The sequence below is a fragment of the Dipodomys merriami genome, unplaced genomic scaffold (assembly GCF_024711535.1).
Source record: "Dipodomys merriami isolate MVZ:Mamm:240054 unplaced genomic scaffold, mDipMer1.0.p SCAF_151, whole genome shotgun sequence".
In the NCBI taxonomy this organism is placed as follows: domain Eukaryota; kingdom Metazoa; phylum Chordata; class Mammalia; order Rodentia; family Heteromyidae; genus Dipodomys; species Dipodomys merriami.
Window position 1 is genome coordinate 2,361,820 of NW_027202838.1, and position 27,200 is coordinate 2,389,019.

The 27,200-nt window shown below is 49.6% G+C and overlaps 1 protein-coding gene across 1 annotated transcript; it reads left to right on the forward strand.

The window, feature by feature from the left end:
* The first annotated feature begins 993 nt into the window (after positions 1 to 993).
* Positions 994 to 26,866, forward strand: Ccdc69 (coiled-coil domain containing 69). Its single transcript, XM_070022681.1, has 9 exons — positions 994 to 1,189; positions 12,263 to 12,332; positions 14,767 to 14,873; positions 15,485 to 15,572; positions 20,294 to 20,367; positions 21,740 to 21,841; positions 22,477 to 22,596; positions 24,062 to 24,159; positions 24,699 to 26,866. The coding sequence occupies exons 1-9, from the start codon at positions 1,142 to 1,144 to the stop codon at positions 24,874 to 24,876; spliced, it is 885 nt and encodes a 294-aa protein (XP_069878782.1). The 5' UTR covers positions 994 to 1,141; the 3' UTR covers positions 24,877 to 26,866.
* Positions 26,867 to 27,200: the final 334 nt, after the last annotated feature.

Here is a 27,200-nt window from a genome sequence, read left to right on the forward strand (position 1 = left end):
CAACCTGGACAGGAAAGTCTTTGTGACTCTTAATCTCCAATGAACCACCAAGAGGCCCAAAGTGGAGCTGTGGCTCAAGTGGTAGGGCACTAGCCTTGAGCAAAAAAGCTCAGGGACAGTGCTCAGGCCCTGAGTTCAAGCCCCAGGACCAGAGAGAGAGAGACAGAGACAGAGAAAGATCACTTTGTATCTTTGAGGTCCTTATCCTCACACATACAACAGAGGAAATATGCCTTCTTTGTAAGAATATGGCAAGAAAAGGAAACAAGAAATATTGCTGGCGCTGGTGGCTCATGCCTGTCATCCTAGCTGCTTGGGAGGCTGAGATCTGAGGATCATGATTCAAAGCCAGCACGGGCAGGAGAGCCTGTGAGACTCTTATCTCCAATAAACCACCAGAAAACCAGAAGTGGCGCTGTGGCTCAAGTGGTAGAGCGCTAGCCATGAGCTGAAGAGCTGAAGGACAGCGCCCAGGCCCCGAGTTCAGGCCCCAGCACCGACCAACAAAAGAAAAGAAAAAGAAACAAAATCATTAATTTAAAAAAAAAAAACCCAACCAAGGTCAGAAACAACCCTTCCACAGGCAAATGGCATTATCTGCATGTATACCAACTTAAAAAAAAAAAAAAAGGAATTGTATGTGGTGGGGAGGGTGGGTGGGGTGTGGGACTTGAACTCGGGGCCTGGACTCTGTCCTGGAGTTCATTTTCACCCAAGGCTGGTGCTCTACCACTTGAGCCCCATCTCCCCCCCACCATCCTCTCCCCTCAACCCTGATCCTCAGATCTCAGCCTCCTGACAGGCTCCCAAATGCACAGTTGGCCTCTTTCTGGTCTGCAGGCGTGCGCTGCTGCAGGAAGTCTGTAGTTCAGGGCCTGGGGCCCCGGCGGGCGTCCCCGAGGCGGCGGCGCGGCTCTGCGGGTATTTACGGCCGGCGGCGGCCGCCCGGGCTCGGGCTCCGGGCTGCAGCTTCCAGGTTCAGTTTCAGGGTCCCGCGGGCGCCCCAGCCCGGAGGGGTGCGCGGAGGGGAGGGGGGCGCGGCGGCGAGGAGGGGTGGGGGGGGCGCCCGGACCACAGCGATTTCTGGGGAACCCCTGGAGTTCCCCCCCACCCCCACCTCTCCCAGCCCAGGCAGAGGAGGATGGGCAGCGGACACAGCACACTGAACTGCTGTCACCCCCCCAAAAAGGTAAACAAGGCAAAACGCGGGGTGCGCGTGGGGAGGGGGCGGGAGAAGTTTGCTTGGAGCAAAGAGCGGGTGCTGGGGTGGGCTGGGGGGGGAGGGTGGTACCCCTGGATTCCCTCTGGTTGGCTGGGGAGACACAGCCGGGGAGGGGGGGACAGAGGAGGAGGGGTCCCCCCCATCCCACCCCACCCCCAGGCTGAGTTCACGCTTGGGGCGCCCAGGCCGGGATCTGTAGCTGACTCCTGCCGTCTCGGCTGGGCTCTGCCCTCCTCCTGCTCCTTGGCAGGTGCCCTGGGCCAGGCTTTGGCTCTTGGGGGGCACGGAGGGGGGTGGGGGTGCTCAGGACCAGACACTGGCTTGTTTGGCTTCTCTTAGGGTCTATAATCATGTCTTAGGGTCACCCCCCCCCTCCAACTTCAGACGGTGGCCCGGCTACCTTTGCTGCTTTGGCATTGACTTTGGGACTTGTTAGGAAGTGTGACCACCGCCCCCCCTCCCTGCACCCTCCTCCCACCCACCCCCATCCCCGTGCACCCCCCCCAACTCCCCAGCTTGGGTTCTAGGCCCTACTGGGCAGGCCTGTGGGCTGCCCTTGGGGGTAGTTAGGAGAGGCCAAGGGGGAGGAGATCAAGGCCTTCAGCCGCCCTCTCTTCCCTTCCTGCCCCCCACTGCACCCCGGAAGGGGCCTCAGAGCTGGGTTAGTAGGGCCCAAGGGACTCTGCTCAGGTTTCCTGCACCGGGATCTTCTACCCCTTGACTTCTGATCCGGCCCCAATGAAAGGTCAGAGCCTGGAGCTACAACCTCCCCACCCGCAGAACCTAATGTGCTGCGTGACCACTAGGAGCCAAGACAAGTGGGGGAGAAGGTCCCCAAGGGTCAGCCTTTCCTCCCTCTACAGTCTGCCTAGCCCCTCACCCCCCCCCCAACCTCAGCTCCATTCAAGCACACAGCCCCTAATCAGTCTCCTCTCTCCCCGCTTTCTCCACCCCCCCCCAAGCTTGGCTTTTGCAAAAGGAAAAAGTTTTCTGCCTACTGGGGAGAGGGGAGGAGGGGGGGCTCAACACAGGCTCCAGACTGGGGGGGTCGGTGCGCCCCCTTTTCCCTGACTGATTTTAGTCCAGGGAGAAAAGTTCCAGTGGTTAAAAAAAAACACGAAACTGTTTGTTCGTTGTTGGTAGTTGGGAGGCTTCGAACTCAAGGCCTGGATGCTGTCTCTACCACTTGAACCACAGTTCCATTTCTGGTTTTCTGGTAGTTCATTGGACTTTCCTGCCCAGGCTGGCTTTGAACTGTCATCCTCAGATCTCAGCCTCCTGAGTAGCTAGGATGACAGGTGTGAGCCACTGGTGCCTGGCTTTCTTTTTCTTTTTCTTTTCTTTCTTTTTTCAAATTTCTCTTCTTTTCTTTTTTCGGTGGGCCTGGGCATTTGAACTCAGGATCTCAATCATGTCAAGCAAGGGTGCTAACCTCTTGAGCCACATCCCCCAGGCCTCGCTTTTTTTGGTTGTTTGCTGTTGTTTCCTTTTTATACCCTGCCATAGTGTCTCACTAACTTTGCTTAGGCTGGCCTCCAACTTGAAATCTTCATTTCTACCTCCTCCAGAGTAGCTGGGATGATAGGCATGCATCACTGCACCCAACTCCAGTGTTTCTTCTTCATGGATACAAAGCCCTTTGGCACAAAGGCCTTTACCCTAGTTATCTCAGAACAAACAGCCAGGGCTTGCTGGGCTCAGTGGCTTGTGCTCTTGTTACCCTGAGCATCTGTGTTCACCTTCTAGGCTGCCTCTTGTCTAAATGTGTGTGTGTGTGTGTGCGTGTGCGTGTGTGTGTACACGTGTATACACGTGTGCGTGCACGTGTCCCAGTACTTGCTCTTCAACTCAGAACCAGGTATTCTCACTTGGCTTTTTTACCCAAGGTTGGTGCTCTCCCACTTCAACCACACCTACACTTCTGTTTTTTGCTGATTAATTGGACATAAAGAACTCTTGTCCAGGCTGGCTTTGAACCAGGATCCTCAGATCTCAGCCTCCTGAGTAGCTGGGATTACAGGCATGAGCCACCCAGACCTGGTTTCTAAGTCCTTCTCCACAGTGCTAGCGTGGCCACACCCCAGAGGAGGCCAGAGGAGGCCAGATAGGTGGAGGCTGAGTGGGAATCATTACTACTGGGGCCATTCCTGTATAGCTCCAGCTGTCAGGCCAGGCAGAGGGAGGAAGCTGGTAGTGAAGGAGGCCTGCCTACTCATGCGCACACGGTACCTATCTTAAACAAAACCCATCTTAAGGACACAGGCCTTAATCTGAGTGTATTGATTCTTGTGCCAGTCCTGTGGCTTGAACTCAGGGCCTGGGTGCTGTCCCTTAGCTTTTCCACTCTAGGCTAGTGCTCTACCACTTGAGCCACGCCTCCACATCTTGCTTTTTGCTGGTTCACTAGAATTAGGAATCCCACAGGCTCTCCTAGTTCAGTGTGTTCTGAGTGTACGGATTCTTTTATTCACTCGGCACACATTTCTGCCTCGACCATGACCAGGCTCTGGGCTTGAGTGCAAGTTCCCTTTCAACTGAATTTCATCATAGCTAGAAGTGTGACCTTGAAACTGTGACCTTGGAGCTGGCTTGACTTCTTTGTGTCTCTGTGTGTTGTGTTTGTTGTCTGTTCCTGTGCTGTGGGCCATACTGCGATTTGTTTTGTTTTGATTTTTTGATTGGTCGTGGGGCGTGAACTCTGGGCCTGGGCATTGTCCCTGAGCTCTTCAGCTCAAGGCTAGTGCTCTACCACTTGAGCCACAGCACCACTTCCAGTTTTCTGGTGGTTTATTGGTAATAAGAGTCCCACAGACTTTTCTGCCCAGGCTGGCTTTGAACTGGGATCCTCAGATCTCAGCCTCCTGAGTAGCTAGGATTACAGGTGTGAGCCACTGGCACCCGGCTAACTTTATTTTTTTCAGATAGGGTTTTGAGTGTTTACCTGAGGGCTAGCCTCAGACCTCAATCCTCCTACCTTCACATCCTAAGTTAGCCGGGCCTACAGACCTGTGCCACCACACTCAGCTTGCCAGTTGAGGGGGTGAGAAGGGCTGAGAGGATGTCTCACTAACTTTCAGCCCAAGTTAGCCTAGAACCAGGATTCTCTTGATAACCCTGCTTCCCTAAGTAAGCTGGGATTACAGGTGTAAGCTACCTCACCCAGCCTGTGCATATAAACACCTGTGTCCAAGAGTTGTGCAGAGCTTATTACTGGATGCATCGAGGTTGTAAAGGCTGGTAGAGCCTGAGTAGCAGGTGGCAGTAGACCTCACTGCCCGGATGGATGGCCAAGGGAAAGCCACGGGGACATAGAGATGATGGACAGCCATGTCCTTGTGCGAACAGATGGGCGTTACAGTCTTGCCTACCTGAGCCTTGAACTCTGTTGTTCCAGAAGGCAGCATTAGCCAGAACAGAACCAAGGAGGCAGGGATGGTGGAGGGTGAGTTTCTAGTTGTGGATGGAGATCCAACTAAGGTCAGATGACTTTTTTCTTTTCTTTTCTTTTTGCCAGTCCTGAGGCTTGAGCTTAGGCCTTGGGCAATGTCCCTGAGCCTTTTTTTTTTTTTTGCTCAAGGCTAATGCTTTACCACTTGAGCCGCTGTACCATGCTAGCTTTTGGGTGATTCATTGGAAATAAGAGTCTCACGGAGGGCTGGGAAAGAGGCTCAGTGGTAGAGTGCTTGCCTAGCATGCATGAAGCCTTGGGTTCAATTCCTCAGTACCACATACACAGAAAAAGCTGGAAGAGGCATCGTGGCTCAAGTAGTAGAGTGCTAGCCTTGAGCAAAAAGCTTAGGGACAGTGCCCAAGCCCTGAGTTCAAGTCCCAGGACTGGCCAAAAGTCTCATGGACTTTCCTTCCCAGGCTGACTTTGAACAGCCATCCTCAGATCTCAGCCTCCTGAGTAGCTAGGATGACAGGTGTGAGCCACCGCAGCATGCAATCCTATATATTTTGATGATCCCTAAGCCAATGGTTGGCATCTTTAGAAGAAGGGGGAAGAAAGCCAGGAGATCAGAGAAACTGAGGTAGGAGCAATGAATCTACAAGCCACCCTACTTGGCTACTTTCCCCCATGACTGTGTGTACACTTAGCTACCCATGGAAATCGCTTCTTTGCATGTGGATATTCTACAGAATGGCTTTCTGTCTTGGTGGATGGAGATCTATTTTGTTTCATTTGGTGTTTGTTTTGTGCTGGTCCTGGGGCTTGAACTCAGGGCCTGGACATTGTTGTCCCTTTTGCCCAAAGCTGTGGCACTTACTTCCGGCCCAGGATCCTCCCCCTCGACCTTTCAAAGCAAGATCCTTCCTTCCAGGCCCTTTACCCAAGCCTTCACCGTGAGGGGAGTTAACAGCTGAGCCTGTCCGGCCTCTGGCAAACCAGCATGACCGAATAGAGGGAGAATGAGAGAGCGAGGTGATCTCATCCTCGTTTCCTCCTTCCCTGTCCACAGCATTGCAAAACCCAAAGGGCTCTTAGATTTCCCATTGCCCAATGTCTTGCTGTGGAGAAGAAGAAACAGAAGCCCAGAGAGGGGAGGATACTCACCCAAAGTCACACAGCAAGTGAGTGACAAGCCAGGGCCTACTCCATTCTGAATGCTCAGCCACTGACATTGTTTTCTTTTTCTTTTTTGCCAGTCCTGGGGCTTGAACTCAGGGCCTAGGCACTGTCCCTGCTCTACCAGTTGAGCCATAGTGCCATTCTCAGCTTTTTCTGTGTATGTGGTATTGAGGAATCGAACCCAGGGCTTCATGCATGCTAGGCAAGCACTCTACCACTAAGCCACCGTCCTCCACTGGACTGATACTATTTTTCCGCCCAGCTCCTTTGGAGTCCCTCTGCCTGCTGGCTAACACAAATGCAGAGATGGTGTTTAGTGCTTTTGCCAGCTCTGGAGCTCTCTCCAGAACTGGGACAGGCAAGCTCTGACAAAGACGAAAATAGGAGCCTCAGGAGGCTGAGACCTGAGGATCGCAGTTCACAAGCCAGCCCGGACAGAAAGCCCATGCAATGCTCTGTGTGTGTGTGTGTGTGTGTGTGTGTGTGTGTGTGTGTGTGTGTGTGTGTGTGTGTGTGTGTGTGTGTGTGTGTGTGTGTGTGTGTGTGTGTGTGTGTGTGTGTACACCATTACTAGAGGTTTTGTACTCCAGGCTAGTGCTCTACCACTTGAGCACACTGGGACTTCCCGCTTTTTGGTGGTTAATTGCAGATAAAGAGTCTCACAGATTTTCCTGCTGGGACTGTCTTCAAATAGCCATCCTCACATCTCAGCCTCCTGAGTAGCCAGGATGATAGCCATGATCTCCCAGGGTTTCATGAGACCCTAATCTCCAAGTAACCAGCAAAAAAGTTGGACAGTAGAGCTGTAGCTCAAAGGGTAGAGAGACAGTTTTGAGCAATACAGCTGAGGAACAATGATCAAGTCCTGAATTCCACCCCTAGTACTGTCATAAGAAAGAAGGAGAGAGAGAGAGAGAGAGAGAGAAAGCCGGGCACCAGTGGCTCACGCCTGTAATCCTAGCTACTCAGCAGGCTGAGATCTGAGGATCCCAGTTCAAAGCCAGCCTAGGCAGGAAAGTCCATGAGACTCTTATCTCCAATGAACCACCAGAAAACCAGAAGTGGCGCTGTGGTTCAAGTGGTAGAGCGTTTGCCTTGAGCTGAAGAGTTCTGGGACAGTGCCCAGGCCCAGAGTTCAAGCCCCATGATGGACAGAAAAAGAAAGAGTGGAAAGTCATATTGGCAAGCCCAACATCTAAGCAGTGAGCCTTGCTCTGGAGGCCTGGGGCTCTGTGCGTGGACTGGCTGGGCAGATGTACCTGGGGTAGGATGTTTGAGGAAAATGGTCCTCCTCGCCCCCCACCCTGTCCCAGGTACCTTTCATCCATCAGTGGATGGCTGCCTGCTTGCCTGATGCTCAAAAATAGGAGCCCCAGAGACCACATCCGCCCCCCATTGTGCTGGGGGAAGGGTGGAGTGCAGGTGTTCAGAGAACCGTGGTTCTCCCCATTGGGCAGACCCCAGGGTGACCCTAGATTGTGTCATGCATTCGTAGAGGGTGCGATCGAATCAAATTCAGACCTTCCTTAGGCCAAACCAGTTCTACCCATCTTCCAGATTAGGGAAGTCGAGGCCTGTATTTCCGGTCCTCTTATAATCCTCCGTGTCTCTTAGGTATGAATGCTAAACATGTTCTCAACCACAGCCAGAAGGCACAAGGCCCTGTCTTTCTTCCTGCCCCACCCCCACCCCTTTCCCCTTTTACCCCTCCTCCCCCCAAAGTCTCCTTCTTTGGGCCTCCACCCCTATCTCCTTCCTGCTTCTCCCTCAACCAATGGGACCTGGGCTGTGATTGGTCAGTTGTGACCCTCTGGGTGCTGAGGCCCCGCCCAGGCCAAGTCCAGACATTGACGGGTCACCTTCTGCACAGAGTGTACCTGAATGCCTGCAGACCGCGGTCACCCCAGGCCCGCAGGCCCAGCCTCTAGGGGGGTGAATCTGGTGTGTCCATGCCTAAGGGAAATGGAAAGAAATTGCTCCATGCCCTGCTGGGAATCTGTGTGTTTCTCAGGACTTGCTTCTTGGCGGCATTTGACACCTCCAGTCTATCTCTGCCTCTGGTATTTTAGTCTGATAACCTGGGGTTTGAACTCAGATCCTTTGCCCTGGCCAGGAAGGTGCTTTACCACTTGAGTCACATCTCCCGTCCTTTTTTTCCCCTTTGCTTTAGTTATTTTCTTTCCAATAAGTGTGGGGAGACCAGCCTGGACTGCGATCCTCCTATTTATGTTTGTTTCCCTGATCGTTGGGATGACAGGTTAGCAATGACATGCTAGCTTTTTAGTAGAGATGGGGTCTCCCTATTTGCCCTCACTGGCCTCAAATCCTCCAGATCCCTGCTTCCTGAATAGCCGGGATTACAGGCAGAAGCCATTGTACTCAGTTTGACCTTCTGATATTTTATCTAGAAAGGAAGAGGTGATATTGGAAATCGATTTGCCTCTGGGGGTTTTCAGTAAACTTTTCCTCAGCCAAGATGAGTGGGTAGAATTGTTTGGGCTTGTCAGACAAAGGAGGAGTGGGGTGAATGCTCCAGGGCCCTTCGATACTTCATTCAGTTCCTTAATTGAAACAAGAATGACTGGTCAAGCACCTCCAAAATACACACCAGCCTTGAAGACCCACAAACAGTCATGTCTTGGAAGAAGGATCAGGTCTGGAGTCTGCATGAAAGGCTGAGGCTTCTTCAGAACCCTCTGTCCTCCCCATCCCCACTTTCATTCTAGAAAGATTCCCAAGGTAAAGAACTGCTGGACGGCTTCTCTCCGCCTTGTTTCTGCTTCATTCGCTTGTTTCATAAGACTGTGAGATATATTGATTGATTGATTGATTATTGTCGGTTGTGGGGCTTGAACTCTGGGCCTAGGCACTGTCCCTTAGCTCTTCAGCTCAAGGCGAGTGCTCTATCATTTGAGCCACAGCACCACTTCTTCCAGCCTTTCTGTGTATATGGTGCTGAGGAATTGAACCCAGGGCTTTATGCATGCTAGGCAAGCACTCTACCACTAAGCCATATTCCCAGCCTCAATCCTTTGTTTCTTGAGTCCTGTTTACTTTGTCATATCTCCTTGCATGTTGGATTTAACATCCACATATTAGGGAAATCATGTGCCATTTGTCTCTCTGCTCTTGGCTTACCTTGCTCAAAATGATTTGCTCTAGGTCCATCCATTTCCCTGCGAATGCCGTTATTTTGTCCTTTTTAATGGCTGCATAATATTCCATTGTATGTAGGTACTACACTTTTTGGATCCATTCCTCTGTCGTGGGGCATCTGGGTTGTTTCCGTATCTTGGCTATTGTGAACAGGGCTGCAATGAACACATGAAATTCTTATCTCCAATTAACTACCAGAAAACCAGAAGTGGCGTTGTGGCTCGAGTGGTAGGGTGCTAGCCTTGAGCTGAAGAGCTGAGGGACAGCACCCAGGCCCAGAGTTCAAGCCCCATGACTGACAAAAAAAAAAAAAAAAACCAAAAAGCATGTGAGCATGTTCTGAGGTTCTCATCAAACCCAATCTGAGCTTTTCTAGTTTATCCATGACTCTGTGTGTGTGTGTGTGTGTGTGTGTGTGTGTGTGTGTGTGTGTGTGTGTGTGTGTGTTCTTCTCAAAACTGGTGCTCTGCCACTTGCACCATACCTCCACTTCCAGCTTCTATTTTGCTGTTTCATTCGAGATAAGAGTCTCACAGACTTTCCTGCCCAGGCTGGCTTTGAACCATGATTCTCAGATCTCAGCCTTCCAAGTAGCTAGGAAGACAGGCGTGAGCCACACGTACTTGGTTCTGTGTTTTTTGTTTGTTTGTTTGTTTGTTTAAACATCTGGGTCTTGACACCTTCCAGAATTCTCCAACTGAAACTGATCGATGAGCCTCAGGATTATTATGCAGGGGCTCAGAGGAGATCTCCCACTTCACAGATGGGGAAACTGAGATTCAGAGAAGGAAAATGACTTTACCTCAAGTCACATGGAAAAGCTGGACCCAGGTTTCTCAGGCCTGGCTGCCTGCCAGCTCTTCAGCTTACTCGTTTTTTTAAATTTCCGGTGACTCAGGAAGCTGCAAACCCTCTTCAGGGCTCAGTCCGGATGCCCCGCCCGGCCCCACCCCACCCTGTGGTTTTTGTTTTTGTTTTTGGCCAGTCCTGGGTCCTGAGTTCAAACTCAGGGCCTGGGCACTGTCTCTCAGCTTCTTGGCCTCAAGGTTAGCACTCTACCCTTTGAGCTACAGCTCCAATTTCAGCTTTTTGGTTTGGTTTGGTTTTGGTTTGGAAGATAATTGGAGGTAAGAATCTTGCAGACTTTCCTGCCCAGGCTGGCTTTGAACTCCAGTCCTCAGATCTCAGCCTCCTGAGTAGCTAGGTGGAGCCTTCAATGCCTAGCCCTTTATATGCTTTCACACACACACACACACACACACACACACACACACACACACACACACACACACACACACACACACACACACACACACACACACAAACATTGGGGCTGGGAAGGTGGCTCAGTGGTAGAGTGCTTGCCTCACATGCATGAGGCCCTGGGTTCGATTCCTCAGCACCACATAAGCAGAAAAAGCTGGAATTGGCACTGTGGTTCAAGTGGTAGAGAGTTAGCGTTGAACTGAAGAGCTGAGGGACACTGCCCAGGCGCAGAGTTCAAACCCCAAGAAACAACAACAACAACAACAAAAACTTTGATTATTTGAGATAGGGTCTTGCTGTGTAGCTGAAGCTTGCCTTAAACATGTGATCCTCCTGTCTCAGCCTCCCAAGTGTCAGGATTAAAACTGTATGTAGTCATGCCCAACTGTGACCATGTCTTTTTTTGTTTTTGTTTTTTATGCCAGTAACTCAGTGCCCAGCCTAAGTACTCTCCTGAGCTTTTTTTTTTTTTTTTTTTTGTCAGTCGTGGGTCTTGAACTCTGGCCTTGGGTGCTGTCCCTGCGCTCTTCAGCTCAAGGTGAGCGCTCTACCCTTGAGCCACAGTGCCACTTCTGGTTTTCTAGTGGTTTTTATTGGAAAAGAGTCTCATGGACTTTCCTGCCCAGGCTGGCTTTGAACCGCGATCCTCAGACTTCAGCCTCCTGAGCAGCTAGGATTACAGGCGTAAGCCACCAGCGCCCAGCTCTCCCTGAGCTTTTTATGCTCAAGGCTAGCATGCTGCCACTTGAGCCACACCACCACTTCCAGTATTTTTTTTGTTGGTTCATTGGAGATCAAAGGCTCACAGACTTTTCCTGTCCAGGCTGGCCTCAAATCATGATCCTCAGATCTCAGCCTCCTCTGAGTAGCTAGCATCACAGGAGTGAGCCCAGCAGCGCCTGGCTTGTAAATCATGTCTGAAACCTCTTAGTGCCTCAGTTTCCTCACTTGTAATAACCAGAGGGCCTCACAGTGCTTTCTGAGAGGAGCTCAAAACCTTTTTGGAATCATCTAGTAAAATGACTAGATTCCTACTGACACCTCACAGGGCAGGAAACGGGGTGAGGGGGGGAGGGGAAGGGTTGAGGCTGGAATGCAGGTCTTCTGGCTCCTCTGAAAACATTACCCAGATTCAACAGGTCCCATGTGGGCCAGAGACAAGTATCTGCATTTATCTCCCTCCTTCTTCCAGTCCAAGGTAGAGGAGCTGGCTTAACCGCCTCCCCTCTCCTCCCTCCCAGCCACTGAGAAAATTTGGGGGTACCAGAGGCTCTGAGATTCCTTCACACATGCCAGGCTCTGGTCCTAGCACTGAGGCAGGGGAAGAGCAGATTATTCCAGAAGACTTTTGTTGTTGGCAGTGGTGGTGGTTGTGGGACTTGAACTCAGGGCCTGGGCGCTGCTCTTTTGTGCTCAAGGCTAGTGCTCTTACCGCTTGGAGTCATGGTGCCCCTTCCAGTTTTCTGGTGTGTGGTTCATTGGAGATCAGAATCTCACAGCTGGCTTGGAACTGTAATCCTCAGCTGTCGGCCTCCTGAGTAGCTGAGATTACAGGCGTGAGCCACTGCACCCAGCTTTCCCCCCTTCATCTTTAAGCTGAATATATTCACATTTCCTCAGATGTTTGTGTAGGAAGGAGTTTCTGGTGCAAGCTGGATCCCAGTTTCCTGTCATTAAACAGAAGCCACCCTGTGACAGAGTTCAAGCCCAGAAAGTTCTAGCTTGAGCTGCCTCAGTACCCTATGACACTGAAGGGAACTTGGCTAGAAGCTGGGGTAGCCACAGGCCCGGAACGAGGCGTGGTGACTGAATTAGGGGGTTTGGATGCAGAAGGTCCAGACACGTCTAAGGAGAAGGAAGAGAGGGGCAAGGGGAATCCATGGATGGAAGCTGGGAGCAGGCTGCAGGGAGCTGGCCTCGAACTCCTGCTCCAGACATGTTCCCAGGCCACTAGGGATCACGTCAGCCAATGGCAGAGGCACATGGGCCCCGGCAGGGCCTCCCATCACCTTTGAACCCTCACCTCATGGATGTCTCTTTTCTTCCAGAGGCACCAAGAAGCCAGCCGGCCACCCCACCCAGAGCCACAGGAACTGAGTCCCCTTCACAAGGATGCGGGTGAGTGTGTAGCCAGCCCCTCAGATGCTCCCACCGACCGCAGGACCCATCCCATAATGAACAACATTGATAGTGCTACTTACAGAGCTCATGAAAAGGCTGGGAATGTAGCTTCGTGGTAGAGTGCTTGCCCAGCATGCATGAAGTCCTGGGTTCAATTCCTCAGCACCACATGCACAGAAAAAGCTGGAAGTGGTGCTGTGGCTCATGTGGTAGAGTGCTAGCCTTGAGCAAAAGAAGTTCAAGGACACCGCTCAGGCCCTGAGTTCCAATTCTAGGACTGACAAAAGAGAGAGAGAGAGAGAGCTCATGAAAGCCAAGTTGCAGACACACTTGTAATCCTAGCTACCCAGGAAGCTGAGATCTGAGGATCATGGTTCAAAGCCAGCCAGGGCAGGAAAGTCTGTAAGACTCTTGTCTCCAATGAACTTCAAAAAGTTGGAAATGGAGCTATAGCTCAAAGCGGTAGAGTATTAGCCTTGAGCACAAAAACAAAGGGACAGTGTTCTGGCCCTGAGTTTAAGCCCCAGGACTGATGGTAATAATAAAGATGATGATGATGATGATGATGATGATGATGATGATAAAGACCGGAGCACCAGTGGCTCATGCCTGTAATTCTAGCTACTTAGAAGGCCAAGATGTGAGGATCATGGTTCGATACCAGCCCAGGTAGGAAAGTCCATGAGACTCTTACCTCCAATTAACTACCAGAAAACTGGAAGTGGATCTGTAGCTCAAAGTGGTCAAGTACTAGCCTTGAACTAAAAAGCTCAGGGACAGCAATCCAGGCCCTGAGTTCAAGCCCCACAACTGAAAACAAAAATAAAACGAACCAACAAACAAAATACAATGGTTTTCTCCAAGACTCTGGTGCCCTACTGGAGAAGAAAAATGGAGCTTTGTTCTAGCTGTCCCTGAGCTGAGTACAAGAGCCTCAAGACTGGAGCAGCAGATAGAGCAAATGTAGCCCAATCTCAAAAGAATGGTTGTGTGTTGGCTGCTTGCCCACCCCTGGCACTACCTTATGATAGAATGAACACCCCGCCCCTCAGGTGTTCTGTTACAGCCAAGAGGCCATGGGTGATAGAAGAGATGAACAAACTGAGCCAGAATTGTGAGGCTCACCCATCTGCTAGAGACCAAGATCCTAGGGACCCATCACTGATCACTCCATGAGTGGGAGTGAGGAATCTGTATTATTTTTAGTAAGGTCCTAAGTACTTTTATGGATGTGCATGTGCTGGTACCTACTGATGCTTAAACTCAGGGCCTTGTGCATTTTTTTTTCTTACCAGTCCTGGGGCTTGAACTCAGGGCCTGGGCTTCTTTAAAGCAAGTGCTCTACCACTTGAGCCACAGGGCCACTTCCAGCTTTTTATGTGTATGTGGTACTGAGGAATCGAACCTGGGGCTTCATGTATAGTAGGCAAGCACTCTACCACTAAGCCATATTCCCAGCCCTGGCCTCATGCTCTTATTGGCCTTTTCTGCTCATTTCTTTTTTTGTTTTGTTTTTGTTTTTTTGTTGGTCGTGGAGCTTGAACTGTGGGCCTGGGTGCTGTTCCTGAGCTCAATTCTAGTGTTCTACCACTTGAGCCACAGCACCACGTCTGGTTTTCTGGTGGTTCATTGGAGATAAGAGTCTCATAGACTTTCCTGTCCAAGCTGGCTTTGAACTGTGATCCTCAGATCTCAGCCTCCTGAGTAGCTAGGATTACAGGCATGAGCCTCTGGTGACCAGCTTTTCTGCTCATTTCTGTGTTGCTCTATCACTTAAGCTACACCTCTGACTTTTTGGTAGTTATTGGAGCTAAGAGTCCCACAGACTTTACTGTCTGGGCTGTCTTCAAACTTTGATGGTCAGATCTCAGCCTTCTGAGAGGCTAGGATTACAAGCATGAGCCTCCAGCACCTGAGTCATTATCTGGTTTTAGTTACTATTATTTTCTGATTGATTGCATAATCTCAGTGGTGCAATTATTACCCCCAGTGTCACACACTAGCAGCTCTTGCGGCATACAGCTGGGCATGTCATAGACTCCTTTAGTCTCCATCCCTAGGGTCCAACTTGAAGTTTCTCTAAGCCAAGGATATACTTCCAGAAGTGGTGTCCTTTTTGGACACAGGCAGCTCCTGACTTCAGCTGGGAGATGGCAAAGGTCAGGGGAGGATAAGAGGTATTCATAGACCTTCTGTGGCCCTAAAGTATGCATCATAGGTATATTTGGGTGCGTATGCACACCAACGCTGTGGCTTAAACTCAGGGCCTCGTCATATTCTTGCTTTGCTTTTCCACAGCTTTTTGCTAGTTAATTGGAGATAAGATTTTTCTGCCCAGGCTTTGACCCATGAGCCTCAAATCTCAGCCTCCTGAATAGCTAGGAATCCAGACATGTGCTACCAGTGCCTGTTTTTACATTCTTCTCTCCAGCCACAACTGTCCAGCTGTGTGTGTCTGAGGAAGTCCAACAGCATGAGGCAGACATAGCCAGAATTCTCCAGCGGCATGAAGAAGAGAAGACGAAATGGGCTCAACAGGTAAAGGCCCCGCAATCCCTGGCCAGCTACTTTCCTTTGAGAATTCCAGAGGAGACCCGACTTTGAATTTTGCTGTAAGCATCACTAACCCCTTTTTCCAAGAAGAATTGAATTCGTTTATTTATTTATTTATTTATTTATTTATTTATTTATTTATTTATTTATTTATTTATTGGTGCCAGTCCTGGGGCTTGAACTCAGGGCCTGGGCACTGTCCCTGAGCTCTTCAGGTCAAGGATAGTACTGTATACCACTTTAGCCACAGCGCCCCTTCCAGTTCTCTGGTGGTTAATTGGGGATAAGAGTCTCAAGGACTTTCCTGCCTGGGCTGGCTTTGACTGTGATCCTCAGATCTCAGCCTCCTGAGTCGCTAGGATGACAGGCATGAGCCCTTGTACCCGGCTGTGAGACTCTTATTTCCAGTGAATCAGTCTGCCTCGACTGAAGTCTTCCTCTCTCTCTGGCCATCTTTCCTCATTGAAGGAGGATGGGGGGCGGGGGGGAAGGCATTGATCATCAAGCTCTGTATCAGGTGGGGTGTGACACAATGGCTGCCAGGTGCTGTGCAAATCTCCTAAGTCTTACTCCTACTCTGGATGCTTTGCCCCTAGGTGGAGAAGGAGAGGGAGCTTGAGCTTCAAGAGAGGCTGGATGAGCAGCGAAGTGCCCTGGAGGAAAAGCATGAAGAAGCCCTGCAAGGTAAGGGTAGAGCCCTCTCCCGGGGAGGCCCCGCCTCCTGTGCTACCTGCTGTGGTTACCTGGTCACCTGGGCTATCCTGTGACCCTCCTACAAGCAGTCAGCTTTGCCAAACCTGGAGTGAATGTACAGAGTCCTTGGCTCTAAAAGGATGATAGAATTTTCCTTTGGAGTATTGACTGTAGGAAGGAAGGAAGGAAGGAAGGAAGGAAGGAAGGAAGGAAGGAAGGAAGGAAGGAAGGAAGGAAGGAAGGAGAGCAGAGGAGAGAAAGAGAGAAGGAAAGAATTACATGGTCTTGTGCTATAGCCCAAGCTGTCTTGAACCTGCATTCCTCCCGCTTCAGCCTCCTGAATGCTGGGATTACAGGTGTGTGTCACTGGGTGACGGCATGATTTGCTTCATCTTATTAGAAAGAGGTTTTTTTTGGGGGGGGGCATTGTTGTTCCCCAGAGAGTGCATTTATAATTTCAGAAATTTAGATATGATCTTAGAAACAGGAAATCTGCTATAATTTGAATTTATACTATAATTCAAAATTTTAAGTATGCTAGGCACTGGTGGCTCACACCTGTAATCCTAGCTGCTCTGGAGGCTGAGATCTGAGGATCACAGTTCAAATCCAGCCTGGGCAGGAAAGTCCATGAGACTCTTATCTCCAATGAACTACCGGAAAGCTGGAAGTGGCCCTGTGGCTCAAGTGGTAGAATACTTGCCTTGAGCTGAAGAGCTCAGGGACAGCGCCCAGGCCCAGAGTTCAAGCCCCCAAAACAACAAATTAATTAATTAATTAATTAATTAAGTATATTTTCTCCATTACTTTGTGTGTGTGTGTGCCAGTCCTGGGGCTTGAACTCAGGGCCTGGGCACTGTCACTGAGCTTTTGCTCAAGGTTAGCACTCTACCACTTGAGCCACAGAGCCACTTCTGGCCTTTTCTGTTTACGGGGTACTAAGGAATTGAACCCAGAGCTTCATGCATACTAGGCAAGCACTCTACCACTAAGCCACATTCCCAGCCATCCATCATGTCTTAAAAACAAACAATTTGAAAGATCCCACCAGGTAAATTCAAAAGATGTATCACTACTGGGCACAGTGGCTCAAGGCTGTAATCCTAGCTACTCAGGAGGCTGAGATCTGAGGTTTGTGTTCAAAGCTAGCCTGGGCAGAAAAGTCTTCATGAGACTCTAATCTCCAATTAACCACTCAAAAATCAAAATGGCACTGTGGCTGTACCTCTTCCTCTTTCTTCCCCTCCTTCTTAAAATACTTGAGTTTGAGCTCAAGACCTTATACTTGAGAGGCAGGTGCTCGACCACTTGGTCCACTCCTGGAGTCTAGCATTTTGCTGGTTAATTGGAGATCGAGTCTAGAGACCTTTTCTGTCCCAGCTGGCTTTTGTTGTTGTTGTTGTTATTGATGGTCGTGGGGCCTGAACTCGGCCTGGGCGCTATCCCTCAGCTCTTCAGCTCAAGGCTAGCACTCTACCACTTGAGCCACAGTGCCACTTCCTGCTTTTTCTGCTTATGTGGTACTGAGGAATTGAACCCAGGGCCTTATGCATGCTAGTCTAGCACTCTACCACTGAGCCATCTTCCTAGTCCATCTTCTCCAGTTGGCTTTGAAACTTAATTCTCCAGAGCTTAGCCTCCTGAGCAGCAAGAATTACAGAAATGAGCCACCCTGTCTGGGTTTGGCTTTGAACTCTTGACCCTCCTAGCCTCATAGGTGTGAACCACCACACCTGCTCCTTTGTGGTTTTGATTTGCAGTTCTCTAATGACTCAGTTGTTAAGCATCTTTTTTTAACAAGCTTGTTGGGAGTTTGTATAGCTTCTTTGGGGATGGGATAGAGAGATGATACACAGATGATAAATAGATGATAGATAGAGATAATATTGAAATCAACCTTGAAAAATGCTATATTGATTTTTCCTCCTCATCATTTGGTTGATCTTTCCTCAGAAATCACTTTTCTAAAAACACACTTGTGGCCCATGCTGGTGGCTCACACCTGTAATCCTAGCTACTCTGGAGGCTGAGATCTGAGGATGGCAGCTGAAAGCCAGCCAGGGCAGGAAAGTCCTTGAAACTCTTATCTCCAAGAAACTACTCAGAAAAAGCCCTAAGTGGTGCTGTGGCTCAAGTGGTAGAACTCTAACTGGCTTTGAGCAAAATAAGCTCAGGGACAAAACCAAAGAAATAAACAAATAAACCCACAAATGTGCTTATGATCATTTTGTATAGATTTCCAACAGGCAATGAAAAGGATTAACATGCTGTTCTATTCTTTTAAATTGTATCAAACTTGTTTCCAAGTATGTGGCCACAAGCATGCTAATAAAGGCAAGCCTTCTAAGCCACACCTCAGTCCTTGAGTCCTGTGAGTCTAAATGTTTACATTTTAGCTACTGTGAATAGCATTGTATTTCACATGAGATCAATTCCCTGAAACTGAGTAATTAGAACAGAGGTCTGAACTATTAGAAGACTCTTGAAACATATTGCCACATGAGCACAAAACATTTTGAAATAGAACTGAAATCCTTACTGGGACCTTGAAGGACTGTATTTTAATTACTAATACATCCTGTTGAAAACTGCTGATCAGCCTGGTGCTGGTGGCTCACGCCTGTTATCCTAGCTACTTAGGAGGCTGAGATCTGAGGATCAAGGTTTGAAGCCAGCCCAGGCAAGAAAGTTCATGAGACTCTTACCTCCAATGAACCACACACACACACACACACACACACACACACACACACACACACTCACACACACACACACACACACACACACACACACACACACACACACCAGAAGTGTGTGTGTGGAATAGATGAATGAAATCATAGCTTGGAATAACCTTTGTTACCTTTTCTAGGTTTTGTTTTTATTTTCTATGGTTCAATTATGCCACCAGGAAATTGATTTTCTATGTACAGCATTATTTATATAGTCAGCCATCCTTGCAATCAGGATCTAAAACAGTTGACTGTGTCCCCAAATTTTTGCTGCTTATTTTGGCTGATGCTCTACAGCTTGAGCTATGTCTCCAGATTGACATTTTGCTGGTCATTTTGGAGATGGAACCTCACAAACTTTTCTGCCAAGGCTGGCTTCTTACCATGATCCTCTGGATCTCAGACTCCTGAGTAGGTTGAATGACAGGCTTGAGCCACCAGCACCTGGCTCATAAATATGACTTTTTATATTGGCTTCTTTTTCTCACGTGATGCATCTGAGATTCAAGTTGTTGCCTAGCGCAGTGATGGATTGTTTCTCATTGCTGTGTATTTACTCACTTGCTTAGTGCAGTTCCTTGGAAGGGTTCCCAGCTTGAGGTGATTAGGAATAGAGCTATTCTAGTTTGTAATGTACAAGTTTGTGTGTGGACATTAATGTTCATTTCTCTAGGAAAAACACATAGCAGAGAATAACTCATGTAATATGGCATGGGTATCTTCTTAAAAAACAACTGAATCACCGGGTGCTGGTGGCTCACGCCTGTAATCCTAGCTACTCAGGAGGCTGAGAGTTGAAGGATTGTGGTTCAAAGCCAGCCAGCAGGCAGGAAAGTCCGTGAAACTCTGATCTCCAGTGAACCACCAGAAAACCAGAAGTGGCGCTGTGGCTCAAGTGGTAGAGTGCTCACCTTGAGCTGAAGAGCTCAGGGACAGTACCCAGGCCCAGAGTTCAAGCCCCAAGACCAAGCAAAAAGTAAATAAATAAACAAACAACTGAATCATTTTCCAGAGTGGCTACTGCCTATCACCAGCAAGGATAAATCTCTTCACTCTGCCAACTTTGTTTTGTTGTTGTAGTGTGTGTGTGTGTGTGTGTGTGTGTGTGTGTGTGTGTGTGTGTGTGTGTGTGTGTGTGTGTGTGTGTGTGTGTGTGTGTGTGTGTGTGTGTGTGTGTGTGTGTGTGTGTGTGTGTGTGTGTGTGTGTGTGTGTGTGTGTAGGTCCTGGAGCTTGAACTCAGGGCCTGAACACTGTCCCTTACCTTTTTTTGCTCAAGGCTAGCACTCAACCACTTAAGCCACAGTACCACTTCCAGTCTTGCTGGTTAATTGGAAATAAAGAGTTTCACGTACTTTCCTGCCTGGGCTTGCTTTAAACCACAACCCTCAGATCTCAGCCATCTGAGTGGCTAGGACTATACCAGTGCCTGGCTCCATAAGCTTTTGTGTGTGTGTCTGTGTGTGTGTGTATGTCTGTGTGTGTGTGTGTGTCTGTGTGTGTGTGTGCACATGCGCACGTGCTTCCAGTACTACAGATTGAACTCAGTCCTCTCACTTTCAGGTACTGTTTTGTTGTTGTTTTTCAGATAAAGTAACACTTATTCCCTGGCTGGCTTTGGATTATGATCTTTCTACCTCCATCTCCTAAATATCTGGGATAACAGACCTCAACCACCACATCAGGCTTATTGCTAGAAATGGAGGCTTCACCTTTTTTTTTTTTTCCCTTATCTTGAACCTTGATTCTCCCATCTCCACCTGCTGTATAGCTGGGATTGCAGGCATGTGCCACCACACTAAGCTAATGCTTGGGATATTTTTTTTGGCACAGCTCCTAAAACAAGCCTAGGAGATCAAAAGGTAGATATGACTGTGCCTGACTCCTGGCCCTTAGGGATCCTTTTCTAGTCCTTAGGGGACTTTCCAGAAGGCTTGGGAGGAAAAGAACCTGAGCTTATGGAGGTCTCCTTTCCCCTACAGTCCTCCGGGCCTCCTATGAGAAGGAGAAAGAAGCCTTTACCCACTCCTTCCAGGAGGCCAAAGCTGCCCTTCAGGTGAGAAAGGCTGGGCCATAGCCGTGTCCGGTGTGGGTAGGGAAGAATGGAAGGGAATCCAGGTAAAGCTGATGGCCTTGGGGAATGAGGGGCCTTCCATGTGTTCAAACCCCTGGCCGTGGGGACCTCATGTTAGCTTGTAAGGACATGAGCTTTGCCATCAGGTTGGCCTACAGACCCAAGGACTGCTGGTAGATGCCCAGTGCTTTGTGAAAGCATAAAAGCAGATGCAGCTGGGCACCGGTGGCTCACGCCTGAAATCCTAGCTACTCAGGAGGCTGAGATCTGAGTGGTTCAAAGCCAGCCTGGGCAGAAAAGTAGCCTGTGAGACTCTTATCTCCAATAAACCATGAGAAAACCGGAAGTGCCACTGTGGCTCAAGTGGTAAAGCGTTCGCCTTGAGCTGAAGAGCTGAAGGACAGCGCCCAAGCCCACAGTTCAAGCCCCATGAGTGACAACTCAATGAGCCTACTCAGCAGAGAATTGGAACAAGGTGGGGATCAGAACTGGGGCTTGACAGATGGATTAGAAATCTCAGGACAGGCAGCGTCTGCTGAGGAGATGAATGTACTTTGTACAAAAAGCATGGTGGAGGGGTTGGGAAGGTGGCATGCCTTGCATGCATGAGGCCCTGGGTTCGATTCCTCAGTACCACATAAGCAGAAAAAGCCAGAAGTGGTGCGTGGCTCAAGTGGTAGAGCGCTAGCCTTGAGCTGAAGAGTTGGGGGACAGCACCCAGGCCCAGAGTTCAGGCCCCACAACTGACAAAAAAAAGCCTGGTGAAGGCTGGGCTCTGGAGGTTCACGCCAATAATCTTGGCTACTCAGGAGGCTAAGATCTGAGGATTACTATTCAAAGCCAGCCATCCTGAGTAGAAAAGTCCATAAGACTTATTTTCAATTAGCCAGGAAAGTCAGAAATGTTAGTGTGGTTCAAGGGGTAGAGCACTACCATGGAGTCCAAAAGCTAAGGGGCAAGCACGGAGGGCCCTGAAATCAAACCCCAGTACCAGCAGTAAACAAACAAACAAAAAAGAAGACAAAACAAAACCATGCACCTTGCATTTAGGCAGTGACCTGTTTGGCCGCTGTTAGCAGCAGACACTGGCGAAGTTCACGGGGTCTGGCATGGAAGGGCTTTGAATACCAGGCTAACACTGGCCTTTGCGCACCAAGATCCCATCCTCCTAGGGGTCTAGGGGACTTTCAGAGGTAGGGTTGGGATGTTTGACGCTGGTTGAAGTGAGGGCAAACCTGAATGGTTGTGTAGGGTAGACCAGATGCACTGAAATGTGATTTTCCGTGGGATGTCATGCTGTCCACCTTGATGAACCAGGCTCTGGCCACTTCCCTCCTCCTGTCTCCTTCTCCAGGACACCATAGCCAGACTAACCTCACAGCTGGAGGCCTTTCAGGCCAAGATGAAGAGGGTAGAGGAGTCCATTCTAAGCCGGGACTATAAGAAGTACATCCAGGTAGGGGGTTGAATAAACCTGCAGGCCTATCCTCCTTGAAGATCCTGGGAAGTCAAGTCTTCCTTGAAGTCCAGGCTTCTACCTGTTATTCTGGCCTTCCCAGGGGCTTAGAAGCAAGATGGTCCTCGTTCTGTTGGAGGGGGAGGGGGTAAAGGAGTAGATACGGCTCAGAGAGAGGCATGTGAGCTAGGAATAGTCACAGCTTCTATTGGTTCAGACAGAAACTAAGCACAAATAGCAAACCTACCGCTTAGCTTGGACTAAGCAGCTGAACTACAGAGTCTTCACTGTGATGATGCCAGGGCCTACCCAAAGAACTTTGGATCTGAGACAATAAAGCATAGTAACTGGGTGTGGTGGCTCACGCCTGTAATCCCAGCTACTCAGGAGGCTAAGTATCTCATTTGAAACCAACTTAATGGAAAAATCTGTGAGATGGTGAGACTCTTATCTCCAAATGAACCAGAAAAAAAAAAAACCATATGTGGAGCTGTGGCTCAAGTAATAGAGCACCACTCTTGAATGAAAAAAACTAAGTGATAACACCCATACTTGTATGCATAACACTATGGAAGGATGGCCATGCCCTTTGTCTACCCGCCGGCCTTATGAGGTCCCTCTGTGTCTCTGTCTAGGATTATGGGAGCCCCAGCCCATTCTGGGAACAAGAGGTGGAGAGCTTGCACTTTGTCATCGAGATGAAGAATGAGCGGATTCATGAGCTGGACAAGCGGCTGATGCTCATGGAAACAGTGGTCTGTGGCTGGGAGTGAGTGGCTGGGGGGAGGGCCTGGGGAGGGGGATGAGCATCTCCTTTGTAAAGTGTGTAGAGTGGCCCTGAGCCGGGTCCACAGCAACCTGAAACTGCCAACCGAGCCATGCAGAGCATCTGAGCTGATCTGTGACTGGTGTGGGTCAGGCAGTCAGAAGCCACCTTGTCATCTAGATCCAGAGCTTTCCTTGGCTGCTCCTGCCATGCTGAGGGAGGGGGCCTGACCCCGCCAATCTGGGGCAGCTAGCAGTTGTCATATGAGAGGCAGAGACTGAGGAAAGAGGTGAGGTTGAAAGACCAAGCAGGTATAGGGGGCTGAGGGCACTGAGGATCTGCTGACTTTGTCTCCAGGAGAACAAAGTTCTCAGCACCCAAGGGTAGAATCCAAACAGATTGTGTCACTGTGGATGGAGTCTTCTGCTCTGCTGTTGTGTGCCACAGAACTTCAAACGATCTCCAATGTTCCCCATAAGGGGTGTGTGTGTGTGTGTGTGTGTGTGTGTGTGTGTGTGTGTGTGTGTGTGTGTGTGTGTGTGTGTGTGTGTGTGTGTGTGTGTGTGTGTGTGTGTGTGTGTGTGTGTGTGTGTGTGTGTGTGTGTTGTTCGGTTTTTGGCTTTTTGTGTTTTGTGTTCTTTATTTCTTTCTTTATTTATTTTTGGGTCCAGTCGTGGGGCCTGAACTCTGGGCCTGGGCACTGTCCCTCAGCTCTTCAGCTCAAGGCTAGCGCTCTACCACTTGAGCCACAGCACCACTTCCAGCTTTTTTCTTTTTGCTTATGTGGTGCTGAGGAATCGAACCCAGGGCCTCGAGCATGCAAGGCAAGCGCTCTACCACTCAGCCACCTTCCCAGCCACTTGCGTTCTCTCTCTCTCTCTCTCTCTCTCTCTCTCTCTCTCTCTCTCTCTCTCTCTCTCTCTCTCTCTCTCTCTCTCTCTCTCTCTCTCTCTCTCTCTCTCTCTCTCTCTCTCTCTCTCTCTCTCTCTCTCTCTCTGTCTGTGTGTCTGTATGTGCTGATACTAGGGCTTAAACTAAGGGCCTTAAGCTCTTCTTTGGCTTTTTTTTGTTCAGGATTTATGTCCTACCACTTGAGCCACAGCTCCACTTCTGGCTGTTTGCTGGTTAACTGGAAATAAGAATCCGAAGGCTTTTTCTTCCCTGGGAGGCTTTGAATTACAATCCTCAGATCTCAGCCTCTTGAGTAAGCTAGGATTACAGGCAGGAGCCACCAACACCTTTAAAAAAATTTTTTTCTCCTATAACAAAATGAAAAGTTTGCAGTCATAATAACTCTTTAGTTTTCTTTTTAGGTTATCTGAATTCTCCATGAAATGTAACATCTAGTCTAGGAGGAATTTTGTGTTCAGGGCCCACAGATAAAAAGAGAGGTGTCGCACACACTGTGCCATGGGGGTTGAATAGCTTTCTGAGCTCATGCTGGTTTGTTGCAGAAAGAAAAAAATCTGATGTTAGAGGAAAAAATCACCACTCTGCAGCAAGAGAATGAAGATCTCCACGTCCGAGCTCGGAACCAGGCAATGGTGTCAAGGTAGCTGCCATTCCAAACCCCACCTCCACCCCTGATCTTCCTCCCCACGCCCCACTTCTGTTGCCAAAATCTCCAGCTGGGAGTATCTCAGAAGGGTCAGAGATAACAGAAGGGACCAGGCCTTTCTAAGACCTAACATAATGCCAGGCACTGGTGGCTCACGCTTGTAATCCTAGCTACTCAGGAGGCTGAGATCTGAGGATCACAGTTTAAAGCCAGTCCAGGCAGGAAAACCATGAGACTCATATCTCCAGTTAACCATCAGAAATCCAGAAGTGGCTCTATGGCTCAAGTTGTAGAGCACTCACCTTGAGCTGAAAAGCTCAGAGACAGCATCCAGGCCCAGAGTTCAAGCCCCATGACTGACCAAAAAAAAAAAAGCTAGCTAACCTGAAAGAGTTAGTGCTTGGTCCAGAATGTGAATGGCATCCAAGCAAAAAGGGGGAGGGATTCTGGAGAAATCTCAGGAAGACTTTTTAGGGAACCCTCTCCTATCCCTCATACCCAGTATACAACCCCGAACTTGTCTATCTCTACAGGCAGCTCTCGGAAGATCTGCTTTTAGCCCACCAGGCCCTGGAGGAAGAGACACGGATCAGGCGACAACTACAACAAGAGAAGGAGGAGCTGGTGTACCGGGTTCTCGGGGCTGATGCGCCATCTACCTACCCCCGGGCCTCTGTTACCCCAACAGAAATCTCCTTCCTCGCCACCTAGCAGGCAGGCCATGACACCTGTGGCCATGCAACTTCCTTCCAAAGAGAAGACAGTGGGGCCTCTCAGTTTTCTTCTCAGGAAGCAGCGGGACAGGGAGTACAGGGGAATCTGGGAATAAGCATACCCAAGGAGACTTGGGAGCCTGGGGTCACAGGAAACCACCTCTGGGGGGAGCTCATCCAGTTGTCCCAGGGAACAAGCAAGAAGAGCTTTTTCCTCCCAGCCCCCTCTCGCTGCCCAAATCAGGTCGTTCTGAGGTCACCCCTGCACCTGACAAAGAGGCGACAACCCCAGCTCCAGCTTGTCAGCTTGGCTGTCTATGTGCCAGCTTGTAGTTTCCTCTCAGCCTCAGTTTACCCCTGCTCTAAGAGAGTTGAGGTTGACTGTCCAATGACTCAAGTCACTCCAGGATCTTCTGAAGATCAGCCTGGGAGTGAGAGGGGGGAGTTCCACATTCTGGGCCTTAGAATAGAAAGGTGAGTGACAGAGAGGCCGTCCCTTGCAGCCATTCCAGCCTGGAACCACTCTGGATGCCAGATTGGTCAGCTCAGGGGGCAGTAGCCACGCCCCCACTGCCTGCGCCAGGTCTGGATTGGCCCCCAACCTTCTGACTCCTCCAGTCTTAGTGACAGCTGGACTGAGGGGCCACATTAGTGGGATGGAGAACTCTCAACAGGCTGAGCTGAAATCTCATCTTTGTGCAGATAAGGAGAGCAGAGTACAGACTCTACCAAGTCAAGACCAGGGCCTCCTCTGCCCTACTGGTCTTCTCCCTCTGCTTATTTTCTTCCAGGCCCTGGGAAGGTCAATCTGACCTAGTCTTTGTCCACCGTCCTCCACCTACCAGCCTGCCCTGTAGTCTTTGTCCTACCCTTATTCAGTGCCTTCTTCTCCTCCAGCCACCTGACCCCAAGGCCCTGGACCCTGGGCTCTCAGCTTCTCTCCATCAGTGAATAGGGATGGTGGCAGTGGCTGACCTCTCAGTCTGTGGATTTCAGATCCTTCTCAGGAACTTCAGGTCAGCTGGAGACTGTAATTACCCTTCCTCCTGCCCAGAGCATTGTTATCCATGGTGGCTCACGCCTGTGATCCTAGCTACTCAGGAAGCTGAGATCTGAGGACCGGGGTTTACAGCCAGCCCAGGAAGAAAGTTGTGGAGACTCTGATGTCCAATTAACCAGCAAAAAAAAGACAGAAATAAGGGTTGGGAATGTGGCTTAGTGGTCGAGTGCTTACCTAGCATGCATGAAGCCCTAGGTTCGATTCCTCAGTACCACACAAACAGAAAAATCTGGAAGTGGCACCGTGGCTCAAGTGGTAGAGTGCTAGCCTTGAGCAAAAAGCTCAGGAACAGTGCTTAGGCCCTGAGTTCAAGCCACAGAACTCCAGAATGCTTGGCCACAATAATTCTGAGCTTCCACACCTAAAAAAAAAAAAGATTTAACTAGAAATGTGGCTAAAGTGGTAGAGCACCAGCTTTGAGCAAAAGAACTCAGCACCCCGGCCCTGAGTTTCAAGCCTTAGAACCAGCACACACACACACACACACACACACGTTAAATTCATTTAAGACTTGCTGGGCTTCTCTGGACCTTTAAAATGCTCGTGTGCTTTGCAGATTTTCAAAAAGAGAACAAATTGGCCAAGCTGCTACTCTGCCGCCCCTACCCCACCATCAAAGCACTTCAGGCTACAGAGCAAAGTTTAGACAGCATCCTTTTCATTGAGAAAGGTAGAGCTGGCAGAGGGGCAACTGTAGCAAGCTGGGGTTTCCTTCGTGTACCCTGTGGGGTGGAGATAAACGGTGGCCATACCCTTACTCGCTATGGAACTTGGAAGAATGAGTGGCATCTTATTTATTTGGTGTCTTGTTTTCCTGAAAGAGGGAAAAGAATGGGTTTTCAGTGAGGACCTCGCTTGCTGATGCAGTATAGGGGGCTCTGGTTCGTCTCTCCACTGATTAAAGAATAAAACGCAGAAAACCCGGGCACTGATGGTTCACACTTGTAATCCTAGCTACTTAAGAGGCTGAGATCTGAGGATGGAAGTTCAAAGCCAGCCTGGGCAGGAAAGTCTGTTGAGACTTATATTGCCAATAAACCACCAAAAGGCCAGAAGGGGAGCTACGGCTCAAGTGGTAGAGCAGTAGCTTGAACAAAGAAGCTCAGTGACAGAGCCCAGACCCCGAGTTCAAGCCCCAGGATCAGCACATACATTCACGCATGCGCGCACGTACCCCCCCCCCCCCCACACACACACACGGCAGGAGAGCTTTCGAAGCCATCAGCAGGTTTATTTGAAAGCAAAAGTATAGACTCCATAGA

Bases quoted from the DNA above. Each gene is read 5' to 3' on its own strand.
- Ccdc69 (XM_070022681.1), top strand. From the start codon at position 1,142: ATGGGCAGCGGACACAGCACACTGAACTGCTGTCACCCCCCCAAAAAG. The intron at 1,190-12,262 runs GTAAACAAGGCA...CTTTTCTTCCAG, and splicing joins GCTGTCACCCCCCCAAAAAG to AGGCACCAAGAAGCCAGCCG. The intron at 24,160-24,698 runs GTAGCTGCCATT...CTATCTCTACAG, and splicing joins AACCAGGCAATGGTGTCAAG to GCAGCTCTCGGAAGATCTGC.